Source organism: Bubalus bubalis, chromosome 5 (genome assembly GCF_019923935.1).
Source record: "Bubalus bubalis isolate 160015118507 breed Murrah chromosome 5, NDDB_SH_1, whole genome shotgun sequence".
Lineage (NCBI taxonomy): Eukaryota > Metazoa > Chordata > Mammalia > Artiodactyla > Bovidae > Bubalus > Bubalus bubalis.
The window spans coordinates 4,686,583-4,706,053 of NC_059161.1; the positions used below are offsets into that span (position 1 = coordinate 4,686,583).

General features: G+C 41.0%; 1 protein-coding gene across 3 annotated transcripts in view; it reads right to left on the reverse strand.

Moving 5' to 3' along the window:
- CRB1 (crumbs cell polarity complex component 1) overlaps positions 1-19,471 on the reverse strand; it is a 217,625-nt gene that overhangs the window by 115,687 nt on the left and 82,467 nt on the right. For all 3 annotated transcript variants that reach the window (XM_044942640.2, XM_006064879.4, XM_006064880.4), the window contains 3 exons: positions 15,637-15,832; positions 12,667-12,806; positions 5,879-6,061 (listed from right to left, as the gene is read on the reverse strand). In XM_044942640.2, the coding sequence (XP_044798575.2) occupies positions 5,879-6,061; positions 12,667-12,806; positions 15,637-15,832 (519 nt within the window). The remainder of the gene's footprint in view (positions 1-5,878; positions 6,062-12,666; positions 12,807-15,636; positions 15,833-19,471) is intronic.

Here is a 19,471-nt window from a genome sequence, read left to right on the forward strand (position 1 = left end):
GGAGCTGCTGATGGCCCCATATGCTTGCTTCATCGCTTCACGGATATAGGAAGCTTTCCGTGTTACATGTTCAGCCCTACGTGTCTATTTTAGTTGGATTTGGGTAGAATGACAGGATTTAACTTTTAAGGAGAAGTGAACACTTCATTTTTAGCAACACTGTGTTGGAGGCAGATGAACCTGATCACGAGGGGCCCCGTGTGAAGCCACTCTGCCAGGTGGCTCTCATGGGGGTGTTCATTGTTGAGAACCCCGCTATTTCTGCCTGAGGTTTGAAGCCAGGACTTCGCAGGATTCCCTGCTGCACGGCTCAGTTCTTCCCATGCACAGAGCAGATGGGTGAGGCAGAAGAAGAGCCCCACCTCGGAGGCAGCAAAGACGCATTCCAGAGACCAGCGATGGAGGAAACGCTAATTGGAGGTGGCGAGTGAAAGTCAGAGCTGAAAATTGGACTTGGCTTATGAGCCGTTGGGAAACTTGTTAGAGGTTTTATCACCACATTTTGATAAACAGAAACAAAATGTTCACATTAAAAACATGAGTCAATTGTTTCCAATTTAGCTTAGAACACAGTGCTTCAAGGGTAAGCACAGGGGTCACAACATCCTTTCTTAATGTTTAGAAGTAACGCGACCATTTGTATTAAAATACTACCAAGTCATCTGGATTCTTGGAATTTCCACTAAATTCTATCTGACATAAATAGCAGACATAGGTCTTCTTCCCTGATTTCTCTGGCTGTACCTTCTTATGGCTTCACTGTGGCAATTACCGTATTGTCTTATATTCTTGTGCCTCTTTTACCTCCTGCTCTTTCACTTTCTTTTGGGAGGAGACCGTGTATTTTCATCATTATATCCCTAGAACTGAGTCCAGTGCCCCAAAGTCAAAAGTTAAAACATGACAGAAAGAAGCAGCCAACATTCCTTCTAGCAGCGGTCAAGGATGGTCATACAAAATAAAGATAATTTATAGTTTTGGACTAAACTGAACAGTGTTTTTCAGCTACAGGCCTTCCCCAATTATAGATTTATTTAGTTTACCATTAAAATTATCTATGTGGGTTTAAGTAAACAGACTTTAAATCAAGTCTTCATCCCCCATTCTCATTACAAGTTGAGCATTGCCTCTATAGGCACAGAATGGCTATGGTGGCATGTGAGGAAATTTTGCCAAAGAATATGTTTAATGGTTTTGAGACAATTAGGGAAGAGGAAAGACTCTGCATGCAATGCAGGAGATCCAGGTTTGATCTCTGGGTCGGGAAGATTCCCTGGAGAAGGGGATAGCTACCTACTCTATTCTTGCCTGGAGAATCCCAGGGACAGAGGTGCCTGGCGGGTTATTGGGTTGCACAGAGTTGGACACGACTGACGACTAAGCACCAAGCATGCTCCTTTTGCCCATGCCTTCTCTATTTCCCATTCCCATGGCTTGGAGCTCTCTTTATTTCTGTCTTTCTGGGAATCTCAGTTAATTTCTACTCTGATATATTTCACTTTTTTCATTATAGAAAGTTAGAAATTGCATTAAATATGCAACCACGACTATTTGCAACCACGACTATTTTCCATGTGGAACGTAACTGTACACGGAGTAAACAGCAAGAGATACGTCCTTAATTATAATTGTAAAACCGGAAAAAGCTTGTAGCTATATTTAACAACTCTAATGGTTTCTTTGAATGGAGGTCTGTCATTAAATGTATTATTCACAATTACACTTTTCATCATGATGGAAATTTAATCTAACAAGTGATAGAACTGCAAACGTGTATAGCTTGCAAAAAGTAAACTGTGTCATTTATATCATCAGCAGAGATCAATGGGAGCCCCAGTGGCACCGGATGTACCAAGCAGACCAAAATAACACTGCCATGACTCTGAAATCTAACTGGTCATTGGGCCTGCAGAGCCCACAGAAGTAGACTACGACCTGTTTGTCAAAACAAAAAAGCTGACTGCCTGATAAAATTTTAAAAATTCAAATAAGACTAATAGTTTCCTAATATAATGTCCAAAATGTCCTAGATACAACTGAGAAATCACCCATCATACCAAGAATCAGGAAAACCACAACTTGAGTGAGAAAAGAAAGTGAACTGATGTCATCAACTCAGTCTGAGCTGAATCATATTTTTAAACTATTTGACAAAGATTTAAAGTACCATCATAAAATGATTTAATAAGCAATTACAAATTCTCTTGAGTAAAAGGAAAAATAGACAATATCAGCAAAGAATTAGATGATAAGATGTGGAAATTATAAAACTGGAAAATAAAATAGGAGAAACAATCAGTTCTCTGGATGGGCACAATAGTGGAGAGGAGATGAAAGAGAATAAAATCTGTGAATTTTGAGGACAGATCAATAAAATTTACCTATTCTAAACAAAAAAGAGGGAAAAATTAACAGAACTCAGGAATCTGTGGAAAAATAGGAAAAGACACAAAGTTTACATTATCAGAGTTGCAGGAGAAGAAAAGGAGACTAGGGCTGAAAGAGCAATAAAAGAAAAACTTGGCTAAAGACATCCTAAATTTGGCAAAAGACATAAATCCACACATTTGAAAAGTTGAGTGAATTTCAAATTGGGAAAAAAAAATAGACACAGAGATACATTCATAAATAAAATTCTGAAAATGAAAGATAGAGTTGAAGGTGTTATCACTCCATACTTTTTCTCTGCAAGGAGTCAGAGAAAGGATGCGCTACCTACAGGGGGCCATGAATTTCAATGAGAGTGGATTTCTTACTTGAAAAATAGAGTGCAGAAGGAAGAGATGTATATTTTTTCAAATGCTTAAAGAAAAGAATTGTCAACCGTGACTTCTATATTCAACAAACTATCTTTCAGGAATAAATGGGCAATAAAGACTTTGTCAAATAAAAACTAAAAGAATTGTCACTAGCACATCAACTCTTAAAGAAAAGCTAAAGGAAGTTCTGTGAACAGGAAGGAACGAGTAGCGTAAGAATCTTGAGGCAAAAGGCAGAAAGAAAGAACAATGGAGTGGGCAGGTAAACAGAACAGAACACCCTTCTTTTCATAAACTTTCTAAATTATATGTAATGACTAAAATAAGATTTAGGATACCATCTTATCCTCAAGACAATGATACTTTAAAGTGGGGAAGATAAAGAGACCTAAATGGAAAAAGAGCTTTACTTTGCTTCACCCAAAATTGTAAAATGTTAATACCAATAGGCTATGAATTACATGTGTACATTGTAATAGGCAGAAGAACCATATTGTGCATATGAAAAAATACACAATACATCCAAAATACTAGAACTAAATCAAGATGAAAACCTTAAAAAATGGTCAAGTATCCCATAGAAAGGTAAGAAAAGAGAAACAAAGAAATCAAAGAGAAAACAAATAATAAAATGGCAGAGTTTACCCCAACCACATCAATAATTACGTACAGGTAGATAGTCTAAATATATCAACTAAAAAGCAGAGATTGACAAACAGTTTTTAAAAAGCATGATGCAATATGCTTTTTTATTATGACATTTAAAAGAAACTCACTTCAAATTAAATGACAAAGAGTTAAAGTATAAGGATGGAAAAAGGCATACTGTATACACATTAATATTTTTAAAAGGCAGGAGCATGATTGTTCATGTAGAAAATATGAAAGAACTGAAAAAAAAATCCTAGAACTAATAAATGATTATAGCACAGTATCTGAGCACAAGGTTAATATATAAAAGTCAAAAGTCAATTGCTTTCCTACATAACAGCAGTGAACACATGGAACTTGAAATTAACAACACAGTACCATTTATAGGGGCACTCCAAAAATGAAATACTTAGGTATAAATCTAACAAAATATGTATAAGAGACATTTAACAAATTATGTATAAGACTGATATGAGTCAGCCTACAAAGGGGCTTCCCAGGTGGCTCAGTGGTAAAGAATCTGCCTGCTAATGCAGGCGAGGAGAGTTTGATCCCTGGGTTGGGAAGATCCCCTGGAGAAGGGAAATGGCATCCCACTCCAGTGCTCTTGCCTGGGAAATGTCATGGACAGGGAAGCCTGGCAGGCTATGGTCTGTGGGGTCGCCAAGAGTCGGACAGGACTGAGCGACTAAACACACAGGTGACCCTGAATCAGCCTCTGAAGGACAGTGGGCTCTGAGAGCCCTCTCTGGGAGTCGCGTGAGTGGAAAACGCGCAATTTCATGAAGCCCTACTTGGGGCAGCCCAGGACTTCTTCACTCATGAAGTCATTCTCAGCTGGTCCTCAAAAATCAAGGCCAACACCCTTTCCTGGGGCATTTTATTGCCTCTCTTGTTCGGGTCTGCAAATACATTGGTCAGCCATGTTCTTTCATCTGATGAGGCAACATTAGCAGAGGCCTCTGACTTGGATAGACCTCCCTATAACCTTACACCCAAGAAAAAACATTTATAACTCCCTTACCTTGTTTCAAGAGGAACTTACAGTGGTTAACAAAATCACTTACACTACACCAAGATCATACAATTCAGAAAATACAAGAATATAAGGTAACTAAGAAAAGAAACAGAACAAGAAATTGTTCGGTAAGAAACAGAACAGGAAATTTAAATAATCCCAGGGGTGGGGTAAATACAGAAATGTACTATAGAAAAACTTTTATGCTTGTAGAACCCACTTTTACCTATAAGATTTCCAGCATCTTATATTGTTGGGAAATGGGATGTATTGCAAGATTTAGTTCATGCTTTTTTTCATTTATCAAGATTTATTTGCACACCTTTTACTAAGAGGAAAAGCATGCAAGCCAGAAGCTGTTCAGGAAGAACTGTCCTGCTCCTGACATTGACACTGGCGAGACTTTTATCCTACGTGTTTTCGCAGAGGGGACAGTGAATCGGGACCTTCTCTACAGCAACTTTATAGCAAACACTGCCAAGAATCAAAGGTCATTGCACATAAAAACTGAGACACTAAAAGAAAGGGAATACTAAGTGTAAATAGACCCATCCCCTTATTTTTCTTATTCCTTATTTACTTTTCTCAGAAACCCCCAACAGCAGCTGAAATATTGCCCTCAGATATCACTGGATCTATTGAGAGACAGATAAGGTAGAAATCTAGGTTGCAATTAGTTTTCTCAGTGGTATCTATGCAACTGTAGGTAATTGCTGCTGCTGCTGCTAAGTCGCTTCAGTCGTGTCCGACTCTGGGTTGCAGAGTCTGCCATCTATGCAACCCCATAGATGGCAGCCCACCAGGCTCCCCCATCCCTGGGATTCTCAAGGCAAGAACACTGGAGTGGGTTCCCATTGTCTTCTCCAGGTAATTGCTACTCATCATCAAATACAGGACTGTTTCCAAACTTCTGAAAAGTTTCAGAAATGGGAACAGACACAAACACAACCGTTCATGCAAATTTCCACTGGGTTTAGAGTAAGGATATAATAGAATAAGACAGAGTCCTTTAAATTTGATAACAGGGAACAACTTTCACTATAGAATAGTTGATTACTTGAGACTAGATCATTGTTCTCAGTGTAAACATAAATACACTAACTTCTTAAGCAAACTTGAATAACATAAAATGTAACATCATTATAAAATTTAATGACACAAAAATTCTAAAATTTTCTGTCTCTAAGGTGAAGAGCTTGAGTTGGCTTCTAATTCCCCAGTGTAAAGTATACAAGTATTTCCCTTTTCGTACGCCTCTTCTACCCCTGTTTTTAACATTTTCCTCATGATTTGAGGAATTACCACAGGTGAAATGAGGTATTTTCCAGGCCCACAAGGGGGACCCTTTGCACCAGGGCACAGAGGTTACACAGCACCGCTCTCTGGGTGAATGCATGACCTGCTGGCAAATGCTAGAAAGGCGAAGTGTCTCTCCGGCGCCGGGCCTTACCTGTGAGTCCGGGTGGACAGATGCAGACGTAACGGGAGGCTTCGGGGCGGCGGGATGCAGACAGCAGCCGGGCCAGGCGCTCACGCCCCGTCTCCGAGGACAGCTCCACGCACCGCCCGCCGGCCTGGCAGGGGCCGCTCCAGCATCCATCGAGGTCGGTCTCACACTGCGCGCCCGTGTATCCTGCAGGATAAACGGCCAGAGAGGCTGCGGGCTCAGAGCACCTCAGCCACGGATCACGCTCCTGACTGGGGGCTGGCCACCGCGTGGCCCCAGGTAACAGGTGCTGGGCCCCCCTTGAGGAGCCGGTAAGGGGATCTGATAAAGGGGGCTTCCGCGAACGTTAAGAGCAACAGTGGAGTCACTTCCATAGAACCACCAGATACTTAGCAAAGATGGATGAAGAAGGGGCTTCAGGATCATCTTGACTTAACCTGGAAGTTTTAACTACTCTCCAATTCTTCAAACATTCCAACTTTTGAATGCTAAGCAAGAAAAAAAAGATATATTTTTCCAGAGTATAGATGTAAAGTCAGCAGACTGCAGGTGGGTGCTCGTGGTAAAGAACTCACCTGCCAATACAGGAGATGTAAAAGAAGTGGGTTCAAACCCTGGGTTGGGAAGATCCCCTGGAGGAGGAGATGGCAACCCACTCCAGGATCTTTGCCTGGAGAATCCCACGGGCAGAGGAGCCTGGCAGGCTCAGCACTTCAGAGTCAGACAGGATGGAAACAACTTAGCACATACCACACACTCAGCAGAAAGCACGTAGCCAAGCCTAAATTCTTCTCTTAAACCTCGAAGCAGAGGTAAATGATTTCCTTACACACCGTGAGACAGAAGAAAAAACTATTTTGTATTTGAATGGATTTAGCTGGGTCATTTTACTAGGGACAAGAATAAAAACAATAAAACATGAAGTATTTAGTATTTAATAAAATATTTGGATATTAAATATAAAAGAAAGTCCCTGCCAGAACTATTTTCTGTGGTTTTACCGACATATGCACCTGTTAAAACCACATATGTGTCTATTTATTGTGTGTATTAACGTAACTGGAACTGGACTCACTGCACGCATCCTTCAGTACGGCCTGGTTTCTTTACTCTCGTGCACAGTCTATCCATGTTAGAAATATACAGCTAACTCATAATTTTTAACTATTGCCAAGTAGTACATAACATAGATGTGTATAATTTGACCATTCCATTCCCTTAGGGGGTTTATATACATTTTTGCTATTACAATATTGCATTGAATAACATCATATACGTGGCTTGTGCAAGTGTCTGAGCGCAACACTGAGGTCTATGCTAGGAGTGGGATTCTGGGTTATAGGTTACGGGCATTTCAAATTTTAATAGATCCTGGTAACGACCTCTAGAGAAACTGTAGAGATTGTTACATGTCTACTGGCACAGGATAAGAGTGTGTGTGGTCCAGACCCTTGTCAACACTTGCCACACCAAGCAAAAATTTTTTACCAGTTGGCTAGATAAAAAATCATACCTTATCATTGTTTGCTTTACATTTTCCCCAGATATTATTGAATTTAATATTTTTGAATTTTTTAATCATTTCATATCTTTTTCTATTAGGTTGTTCTTCTTACCGATTTCGACTATTTACATACTATGTATGGTGCTAGCCCAAAAATGTAAAGCTAGTTAAGTGCTAACATAATGCTGAGGAGTGTGTCCAGGATCACACCAGCTGTTTTGTGAGATGATGAAAGAGATGTCCGAAGTTCCTATAGGAACACAATCTGACTTATAATACAAATGACTTCACCTACAGATCTTTGCAATGTCACTTAACTGCTGAGAAATATGTTCTTAAAGTAAAATTGCAATCCAAGTGGTAAAGGTTATAAATCCAATCATGGTCTTTCTTTACTTTGAAACCATTCAAAGGCTTCACTTTTCACACATAATAAAGTTCAAAATCCTTAACCTGGCCAGCGCTTTATTATCTGGCCCCATTCCCAAATCTGTTCCTGTCCCTAGAATGCTTGCTGTCCCACAGCCTTTAGAATACCGTTCCCTCCCCTAGAAAACCCTCCTCCAAGACTGTGCTTGCATAACTCTTACGTATTCAGACTCGATCTTTTATTACTTTCTCAGAATGTCATTTCTTCATAGACAGATCTAAATAAGAACCTTTTTCTCTCACATACCCAATTCTTTCCTTTCATTGTCTTACAAAGATTGGTCTTATGTGCTTATTTTTGGAGGTATCTTTTAAAATTCATTTATGCATATAGTTTTCACTTGATTGCTCAGACAGTAAAGAATCTGCCTGCAATGCAGGAGGCTCGGGTTCCAGCCCTGGGTCAGGAAGATCCCCTGAAGAAGGGAATGACAACCCACTCTGGTATTCTTGCCTAGAAATCCCACGGACAGAGGAGCCTGGCGGGCTGCAGTCCACGGGGTCGCAGAAGGGCCGGACATGACTGAGCAACTAAACAAATGACACAGCTTATTCACTTATTTATGTAGCTGTCTCCCTCAACAGACTGTGAGCTCCATAAAAGCAGAGACTGTGTTTTTTAATTCACCATGCTAGGACTGAGCAACACCTGAGTACTAGGCCTTCAGTCAACTCCTGGATGAGATTCAAACAGAACTAATCAACAATTTAGATGATAATCCTCGCTTAGCAAATAAACTAGAGAGTTGATGAACTCTTAATGAGCAAATAATGAGAACATGATATGAATGCTCATCTTGTAATTTTAATAAAAACCTATATGGGGTCCCATGTCAAGTCATAACCGCAACACAAATTCTGCTGCTCGTCCGTATAATACTTTTGTCATGTTTGACTCCTGGGGTCTTCATCAACCTTCTCAAGAAGAAACTGAGAGTTGAAAAGGAAACTGGAAGCTCATGTCAGATGAGGGTCCCACAATGCTTTGTCATGACCCTCCCCACCCCTAGAACCCTTAGTCTCTTAAGCCTGAATGTTTACTTTTTAAGCGTTTTTATTTCATACTTAAGGATCTACACATATTCACTAAATAATGGTTTTTATAAACATCTTGTGCTGCAATTGACTTAGTGAAGTTCTATTTTCAATTTTCTTCTCATTCTAAGTTTGAAGACTTATGCACAGCCCAGGTTAGGAAGTAATTTAGTACTTTCATAAATCCTTTTTTGCTTTCTGGCTCATGCATTGTCTTTATTTTTAACCTGAACATTAGGAAGGTTCTGATTTATGGTATTACGGGTCCCGTCCCTACCACTGGGCCCTGTGGGGATTCTATTTGCTGTTCCTTTTAACCAGATGTATAAATAGATTCTTTCAGTCAAGGCTACATTCAATAGTTCTAACAAGTTTTCCTATAAAACTCTGTACAAAGAAACAATATGATGCTGAGTCAAGACCCCAGGGTTCTTAAATTACATGTTTTAAGAAAAAAAACCAACAACAATCTTTTCTGGGTAATAGGAAAACTTTTAAGATAAGCATTTAAGGTAACTGACACTTGTGATTAATTACCCCTGAAACGAGGGCCCTGGGCAATTACAGAGCTGTATTCTTGTCATTGCACTCAGTGGCAGGCATCTCATGATCCAAAGGAATGGTCTACCATTCTTACATATAGAGTAGCTTGTGGTGTTAAACCTTCTCTTTACATATAACTGTGAGAACTGGGTACAAAGACATTGTGAGTTTTCTCTCTAGGCAAAATCAACATCCATCCAGTGATCCAAGAGAGAAACTCAGAAGCAGAACTGTCCTAAATTGGCGCTTCTTTCCCAATCCCCACGTCATTTCCACCTCCTAAAGGGCTCCCGTGGCCGTCCATACGCTCACATCCACCCTCGCCACTGGCATCTTTGTTCCGGTCCGTGACTTAGCTCTTATTTAAATCACTGCAGAAGTCTCACGGGATCCCCTGCAATTAGCCTTATTTCTCTCCATCACTCTTCCACTGAAGTGCCAGGGAGCTCTTCACAAATTAACAGGTCAGACTGCCCCACGGTTTGCAGGGTGGACATCGTGATCTGGCTTCAGCCTTATCTTGCTCCTCAGCCCACCCCTCTACCCCCGGTCCTGCATAGCCCAGCATTTTGAAGAGTCCCTCCAGGCCCCACAGTTGGACGGGCTCTTTTCTCTGTGCTCCTGCTGCCCTTTCGTCTTTCCCTTTTCTTTTTTCCTCTCTTCTATCTTTAAACAAGCAATGAGCTACCACCTGCCGGCCTTAGGGTCTAGAATGGCCCATCTCCTAATTCCAGGGTGTCGGGTTGACATTCATCGACTTGCTGTGATCTAGGCTGAGCTGGGGGCTCCTCCTGTATTGCTGAACTTCACTCCACAATGACACGATGAGGCGGATATTATCATCATCTCTGCTTCATCTGTCGATGAGGAAACCGAGGCTCAGAGCAGAGACGTGGCCAAAGTCACACAGCTCGTGGGTACATTTCTGGGATGTGCTTACTGGTCTTTCAAATTTTCTAAAATGCTGCCTCCTCAGGCGGTCGCTAAATATTTTCTCCCCTTCTTCCCTTTTACGGAATTTATTAGAGAATCTTGTGAAAGTGTTAGTTGCTCAGTCATGTCTAACTCTTTGCAACCCCATGGACTGTAGCCTGCTAGGCTCCTCTGTCCATGGAATTGTCCAGGCAAGAATCCTGGAGGGAGTTGTCATTCCCTTCTCCAGGGGATCTTCTCAACCCAGGGATTGAACCCGGGTCTGCTGCATTGTAGGCAAATTCTTTACTGTCTGAGCCACCCAAAATTGTACTGTACGCAGTTTTTTCATACTGTATTCCTGCTAGAATTTAAGCTCCTTGGAAGGAGGAACTGTGTCTTTGTGATCCCCTAATCCTTCATATTGGAGAAGGAAATGGCAACCCACTCCAGTGTTCTTGCCTGGAGAATCCCAGGGATGGGGGAGCCTGGTGGGCTGCCGTCTGTGGGGTCACACAGAGTCGGAGACAACTGAAGCGACTTAGCAGCAGCAGCAGCAGCAGTCCTTCATATATATAGTTGGCAGTGAAATCTTAGTGGCTCGAATGAGTGGGACTCATACTGGTCTTTTTTAGGCAGCTCTCCTTTGCTGCCTGACTCCACTACAAACCCTTCAGAACAGCAGGACCCAACTTTTTTGGAACCAGGGACTGCCTTCGTGGGAGACAATTTTTCTGTGAACTGGACAGGGGTGGGGAGGTGGTTTCAGGATGATTCGAGCTCATTACATTTATTGTACACTTTATTTCTATTATTATTACATCAGCTCACCTCAAATCATCAGGCATTAGATCCCAGAGGTTGGGGACCCCTATTTTAGAGCACAGAAACCATCTGTCATATACAATTTCCACCTCCTGGTGTAGAACCTGAAATGTAGTAATAATAGTTGCTTTTTTTTTTTTTTTAGTACTTAATACATGCCAGGTTCCATTTTTATAATTTTACCCCTCACAACAATACTATAAATAGCTTTTGTACCCTTTATTTGTGGATGAGAAATGTAAGAATTAAGGGGTAATTCGCCCTAGTTTACTCAGTTAACAAATGGTGGGCTCGTCCTGCTCCCAAGCTGTCCACTCCACCCCCTGCTTCTGGACTGAGGTCCTGTTCAGATTGTCAACTGAATGTTGAGGGTTGGCTGATGACAAGAATGTGGAATGACACATTTTGGAAAAAAATTCAGTGTTGGAGGTGAGTTGTTGATTCAAGTGTTACAAATTGTTTCCTAGCGACCAGGACCAATGGCCAAAGGATAACAAATACGTCCTCTTCATTATCTGGAAGTGGGGAGACACATGAGGTACACAGAGCTCTGAGCCACAGGCGAATTCCCAACTTTCTTTTATACTTTAAGTTTGTCTGGTTTTTACCAAAGCATGTAAAATGTTCCTCAGGCAATGAGATGCCTTTTGATCAGAAGCTGCTATTGACTGGACTGACCCCAGTCTTCATGCCTCCCCCCAACTACAGGGCCTCCCTTTCCTTAGATAATGACATGAGTGGGGAGGTGGGGTACGTGGTCAGTAAGCTTAGATTTTAAATAATCGCAAGCTTATTGGTTGTTTTCCAATGGCTCAAGAAAGAAGAGAGGCGAAATGCACTTTCATTTCTAGCAATAAAATCCTAGTAAGAGGTTGAAGTATGTCAAGCAGCTTATTTTTTGCCAAAATTAACATCAATATTTATGAGTGGCTTGTTAATTCAAGTGTCACATACTCTTTCCTATCACCTCTACGCTCAAGTCCAATTATCTTTTAAAGTGTGATTTTAAATTAGGGTTTATGTATGTGTAACTTATATTGTCTTTTACATTATAAAAGGTGAGCAGAATAATTTCTGAAAAATCATTCTATACTCTCTATGGGGACAATCAACCATCACACTGATTGACTCTATGAATTACAACACAAGCACTTAGGATTTTAACAGAGTTTCTTGGGTTTTAATATGTTCTAGGTGCCAAAGAAAACATCTTGGAGGACAAGGAAGCATCTTCCAGTGAATTTTACTCCACGAAAACCATGCTGAAATCAACCCTTCCATTGATTATTTTTCTCCTCTGCGTTTCTTCTAGAAGATTCTGATGATTGGACACCTTGGTAATCTAGTTCAGATAATGCATAGTGTAGCAATAGATATGTTTGAGCACTGAAGAACACAATTAAATCAAACAATGATAACTAGAAGAAAGAGTTGGTTTTAAACCTCCGGCAACAATTTCCTTTTGCCATAAGCCATTTGTTTCTATTCTACGCAAAAGAAAAAAAAAAAAAAAAAAACCAGTGGAAGGAGTCCGGTCACTCACCGGGCCGGCAGCGGCAGGTGTAGCGGTCAGCACTGTCCTCGCAGGTGGCGTTGTTGTGGCAGGGCTCTGACCAACACGGGGGCAGCAGGGTCTCACAGCGTGTCCCCGTGAACCCACTACCTGCGCAGGTACAGCTGTACCTGGGGAGCAAAATGAAGTCGGGACATCAGCCCTTGCTCATGGGGGACGCCGTATCCTTGCCCTGTCTCTCCGCCTGTCCATCAGCGTGGGCTTAATACCTACCAGAAGCATATGCTTGCAGGCTTCGAGAGATGATCCCTCAAGGTTTTTAGTGAAAGCAAGTGTGTTAAGGACAGCTAAGGAGACTTGCTTATCCCACACAAATGTTTTATGGAGAGCCAAGGAGACCCTGGAGAGCTAAGGAGACTTACCCCCAAGCAAGTGTTCAGTCACAATTACTTGAAAACCATGATTGTTTATACTTTTGTTTCCTCACCCATAAATTGAAGGTAATAGTACCTTTGTCACAGAGTCATTGGGATAATTAAATGTGTATATGAAGAATGATCATAGCATGCCAAAGGGCAGAAAATACTGAATAAAACTACTGATTTGTATGAAATAGAGTAGTTAATATTTGTGAGGCAGTAGAGAATGATTTATACCATCAAGGCAGTTTTTTATATAAAGAATCCAGTAATAAGGTCCCTAGTGAAATAATAAATTATGGAAAAAAGGAAAGCGACTCATTATATAAATTGTGACTTATGTTTCCTTATTTCTAGATTACAAGAATATTTTGGTCATGTTATTTATAATGATTCGTCGATTGAATGGGATTATCTGACAGACCTAAAATACGAATCTGACCGGGAGAGTTGTTCACTTTATTTCACTTTAGATGGCCTCTCCTTGAGGATCCAGAATTGAAAAATCATAGGCTTACACACCCAGCTTAGATAAAATAAGTGTCTAGGGGGAGGACACCTATGATTTAATAAAGAGTAACAGTCCTGTTCACCCTGGCTATATGTCTATTTACCACCAATGCAGACATTAAGATTTCACTAAGGAAAATGAAATACTAGCAAATATAAGTGACTATAATTTTTATACATAATTTTCCTAGCTAGAAATCCTCTATGCACTATTTCATTTCTTTGATTAAAAAAATGCCTACTGCAAATCTAAATACCATGTGTGAGACATTGAAGACCAGAGCCCAGAGGTCAAGCCTGGCTAGTGCACCTCAGTTCATAGACTCAGTCTCATTTACATCTTCCTTTGTCTGCAGGAACCTTCCAGGGGGCATAGTTTTTGCCTTTCCCACAAATCTCATAGCAAATGCGTTAATTATTTTGGTGGGAAAACAAAGTTGGGTCATATTTGCTGAACTTGACATGATCTCAAAATTTAGGTATTTTGAGAGAGCTCTGGATACAGTAGAAAAAGTATTCACAGCACGTACTCCGGTGAAAGAGGAAAGCTAGCAGGAAGCAGGTTTAGCCTTGTTCTGTTTGTGTTTCCAAAGGCATCAAAGGGCTTCCCAGGTGGCACTAGTGGTAAAGAACCTGTCTGCCAATGCCGCAGACAAAAGAGACACGGGTTCGATCCCTGGGTCAGGAAGATCCCCTGGAGGAGGGCATGGCAACTCGCTCCAGTATTCTTGCCTGGAGAATCCCATGGACAGAGGAGCCTGACAGGCTACAGTCCACAGTTTCACAGAGTTGGACACAACTGAAGCTACTTAGCACGCACACAGGCAGGTATCAAAAGCATTGTGTGACTTCTGTCCTGATGCCTCCTGGAAACATCGAGGCCTGGCTGGGAGAGCCTCCTCTTTCCCGGAGCTCTTGTGTGGGAACCGCTGCTCTGTCTGATCTGTCTGTCCATGTGTTTCCCAGTTACCAGTCTCCAGGTGTGAAGATTCTCACCACTGGAGAACAAAGTGGGTGTAACTGCAAATCACAGGCAAAGCCTGGATCATGCTCAGAGTTTACTAAAGAGGTGTTCCACCACCTTGTTCTGCTTAAAATCTGTTGTTTTCCTGGATATATTTGAAGCACACAAGACTTTTATTGCTCCTCCTTCTGAGTCTGACTCATTTTGAAATTCAGATATGGGATAAATTATATCTTATTTATTAAATAAAATTGGATTCTAATCCTCCTTTGCAAAGAATGAACTGTATGATCCTGTGGGGGTCCCCTGACTTCTCCAAACTTTAGACTCCTTGTTGTCGAGGGGGAGTTTTAAGGCCCACCTGGTGTTCCACTGAGCTGCCAGAGGATCTGTGAACATGCTGCCAAGTGCTAAGCAGTTAAAACGCAAGTGTTTGATAACTCAGTGCCTGTGCTTTAACTGCTAGAAAGTTCTTCCAAAAAATATTTTATATGAATTCAACTACCGTCACCCAAATTTATTATATGCCTTATGTTAAGGTGCAATTTATTGTTTGGTTTTGTTTTTGCTGAGAAGTCAATGTTAGACTCTAATTTGGAACATCACTCTGCTGGCTCAAAAGTACTCACCTAATTCCCTAAACAACTAGAAATTCAAGACATAATTAATTTAATATCACTGTCCTTGCCAACACTGTTTAGATAAAATTCCTAAAGGATTTCTTTTTTACCACTTGATTTATATACTTGTCATTTCATAAGTACAATCTTACATTCACATATAGAATAACTCCAGCTTTGTTTTCGCATCTACCACGGATAGGGAAGGTAGGTTCCCCTTTGTTTCTTCGATGTGGAAGACTGGCACTTTTCTATAACAGAAGAAATTCTAAACTGTTACAAGAATGACTTGGAAAATGCTCTCTCTTGAGACAGGGGCCCTCCAAAGGATGCATTTTTTAATAAAGCGTGACTGCTACAACCTTGAATCACTTGAAGCATAAAAAGCACTCTGAAAACGTTAAGCTGGGGTTGTGAGATCTCCAGATTCGCCAGAGGTGGTGCAGTAGGTTCTGGCCAGTGAGTGCTCTCTCGGGAGAAAGCGTACCTGTTGGCTCCGTCCACGCACAGCCCGCCATGGAGACATGGCCCACTGGCACACTCGTCCATGTTGAGCTCACAGCGATCGCCCAGGAATCCTGGGGCACAGTCACAGAAGTAGGCCCCCGCAGCGTCCTGGCAAGTGGCACCATTGAGGCAGGGCTGGGACCAACACTCATCAACTTCCAGTTCACAGTTTACACCTTTATTCAAAAGTCGGCACGGGAGGAAAAAAAAGGAAAAGTTTTAGCGAAGTGTTAATATTTTCACTCTTTGGCAACGCTTTGTTTGCCAAAGCTCTTGTCAAATGTGATGTTGCCCAAAATAATTTTCCTCCTTAATTGTAATTGATATTAACTTTCTGGCAGGCTTGCGGGAGGTTCACAAAGCAAAGCAGCTGTCACTTACAAAGAACCATCGCCTGCAACAGCTTGTGGCTTTTTAGTCCGTGGAAACAAATCATTTTTAGAACAAAGTAATTGTTTACTGTACTTTTGTTGGAAGCCTGAAAGGGACTGGCCAATGTCTTTAAATTATTTTTAAACACTTAGTTTAATTAGGCATCACATTGAACAGTGGGTAAAAGCTCAGACTCCAAAGCCAAATGGCCTGGATTGGAATCTTGTCACAGCCTCTTTTAGTTGTGTGACCTTGGGAAAGCTGCTTGACCTTTCCTAATCTCAGTTTCTTAACCTGAAAAATGGGACCAATCGTTGTAATTACCCCATAGGATACTTATTACAATTCCAATGTGTTCTAAAGTGCCTAACGTAATACCTGGAGTATACTACACATTTGCTAGAGAAAAAGTACTTTCTCTTTCCACAAATATTTATTTATTGTACAATGTGCAATTATTTCCCTAGTATCCTTTTTGCATAGAAATATTTACATTTTCTATACCTCTGTGAAATGTTGCTTTTAAATAGAAAATTCATTTGTGACTTAAACTCAACGTATTTAGTGCTATTATTAAAAGCTACTTCATTTTAAGGTAAAATTACATTTTAAAAAATCTGTATTTTCCCCCTCCCCAAATAGTAGGTGAAGATTATTTTCTAAGCAAGCTAAGTTTAAGATTTACAAAAGTAGTCACACTGAGATTACAAAGTATTCTACTGAATCTGTCTAAATAATATTTGATGGTGCATTCATGGTTAGTCATGTCCAACTCTTTGTGACCCCATAGACTGTAGCTTGCCAGGCTCCTCTGTCCATGAAATTCTCCAGGCAAGAATTTTGAAGTGGGTTGCCATTTCCTACCCTGGAGGATCTTCCTGACCCAGGGATTCAACCTGTGTCTCTTACATCTCTGGCATTAGTAGGCAGGTTCTTACCATTAGCGCCACCTGGGAAGCTGAAATAGTATTTGATACACAATAATCAAATGTGCATATAGGTTTTAAAAGGTACAAAACGGAGCTATCTATATTCGCTCATCTTTATTCCTGGGCCTATTCCCTAGGATAACAAATTATGAATTAAAATTATAGAGGGGTTTCTCAAGAACTCAGAGGTTTTTAGTAGTTATTTGATTGTCTGTCCTCTTTTCTGACAGAAAATGAAATAGGCTATTCCAGCACCACCTGCCATTTACAGCTGTGACTAGACTCCAGAAATGCTGACCCAAAAAGAGATGCCAGCATGTTAACTTGAGTGGTTTTTGAGAAGAAAAAGAATTTCAATTTTACATCAGTAAAAATGGAAAGTTGTGGAATACTATCTGTTGTAGGTAAGTGGCTTGCCATTTTTTTCAAACTTTAAACTTTTTATTTTATATCAGAATATAGCCAATTAACAATGTTGTGAAAGTTTCAGGTGGACAGCAAAGGGATTCAGCCATACATATACACATATCCATTCTCCCCCAAAGCCCCCTCCCATGCAGGCTACCGCATGACATTGAGCGGAGTTCCCTGTGCTACACAGTAGATCCCTGTTGGCTATCCATTTTAAATATAGCAGTGTGGACATGACCTTCCCAAAGTCCCTGCTGCTGCTGCTAAGTCACTTCAGTTGTGTCTGACTCTGTGCAACCCCATAGACGGCAGCCCGCCAGGCTCCCCCATCCCTGGGATCCTCCAGGCAAGAACACTGGAGTGGGTTGCCATTTCCTTCTCCAATGCATGAAAGTGAAAAGTGAAAGTGAAGTTGCTCAGTCATGTCCGACTCTTAGCGACCCCATGGACTGCAGCCTACCAGGCTCCTCCATCCATGGGATTTTCCAGGCAAGAGTACTAGAGTGGGATGCCATTGCCTTCTCCCCCAAAGTCCCTAAGTATCCCTATTTGAGGCCTGGCTATTTCTCACCCAGCCTGCAAATAGGAATTTCTCTGTCAGTTTTATTTGGCATTAGTAAGGTCGGTGGCTCAGTGGTAAAGAACTCGAGTGCCAATGCAGGAGATGCAGGTTCAACCCCTGGGTGGGGAGATCCCCCAACGGGGGAAAATGACAACACACTCAAGTATTCTTACCTGGAGAATCCCATGCACAGAGAAGCCTGATGGGTTACAGTCCATGGGCTCACAAAGAGTCTGACTGAGCAACCTAACTCAAGGTGAAGGGAAAGACCCCTGAACTGACCAGTAGACACTGGTGTTCTCATTCTATCTTTGAAGCAGTTTTTTCAGCAATGCTTTGGTATCTTTATTTCTGCCATGCAAAATAATACAATAACAGATACTTCTTTATTTTTTAAGAATATATGAGGTGGATGAAACTGGAGCCTATTATACAGAGTGAAGTAAGCCAGAAAGAAAAACACCAATACAGTATACTAACGCATATATATGGAATTTAGAAAGATGGTAACAATAACCCTGTATGCGAGACAGCAAAAAAGACACAGATGTATAGAACAGTCTTTTGGACTCTGTGGGAGAGGGAGAGGGTGGGATGATTTGGGGGAATGGCATGGAAACATGTATAATATCATATAGGAAACAAATCGCCAGTCCAGATTCAATACAGGATCCTTGGGGCTGGTGCACTGGGATGACCCAGAGGGATGGTACGGAGAGGGAGCTGGGAGGGGGGTTCAGGATGGGGAACACGTGTATGCCTGTGGCAGATTCATGTTGATATGTGGCAGAACCAATACAATATTGTAAAGTAATTAGCCTCCAATTAAAATAAATAAATTTTAAAAAATCTAAGCTAAAGTAAAAAAAAAGAGTATATGAAAGATATAAATGATCAATTCTTTTAGAAATGTTTCGTATAATTATTTTTTAAATATTTGTTATTCAGTTGCTAAGTCATGTCCGACTCTTTGTGACCCCATGGACTGCAGCATGCTGGCTTCCCTGTCCTTCACCATCTCCCAGAGTTCACTCAAACTCATGTCCACCTAGTCAGTGATGCCATCTGACCATCTCATCCTCTGTCATCCCCTTCTCCTCCTGCCCTCAATTTTTCCCAGCATCAGGGTCTTTTCCAGTAAGTCAGATTTTCTGAAATCAGGTAGCCAAAGTATTGGAGCTTCAGCTTCAGCATCAGTCCTTCCAATGAATATTCAGGCTTGATGTCTTTTAGGATTGATTGATGTCCTTTAGGATTTGATTTCCTTGTTGTTGAAGGGACTCTCAAGAGTCTTCTCCAGCACAATTCAAAAGCGTCAGTTCTTCAGCACTCAACCTTCTTTATGGTTCAACTCTCACATCCTAATAGCTTTGGATTACATCTTTTGGTATTTTAGTCATCTATGTTTACTAAAAACCATTAACATATAAAGCCAAATAAGTGGTTTAAAACTTGTTAACACTTTCCTAAACTTTATTTCATAACGTGAATAAAATTCATATATCCATCTGTTATACACTCAGGTTACTTCCTATTGCTTA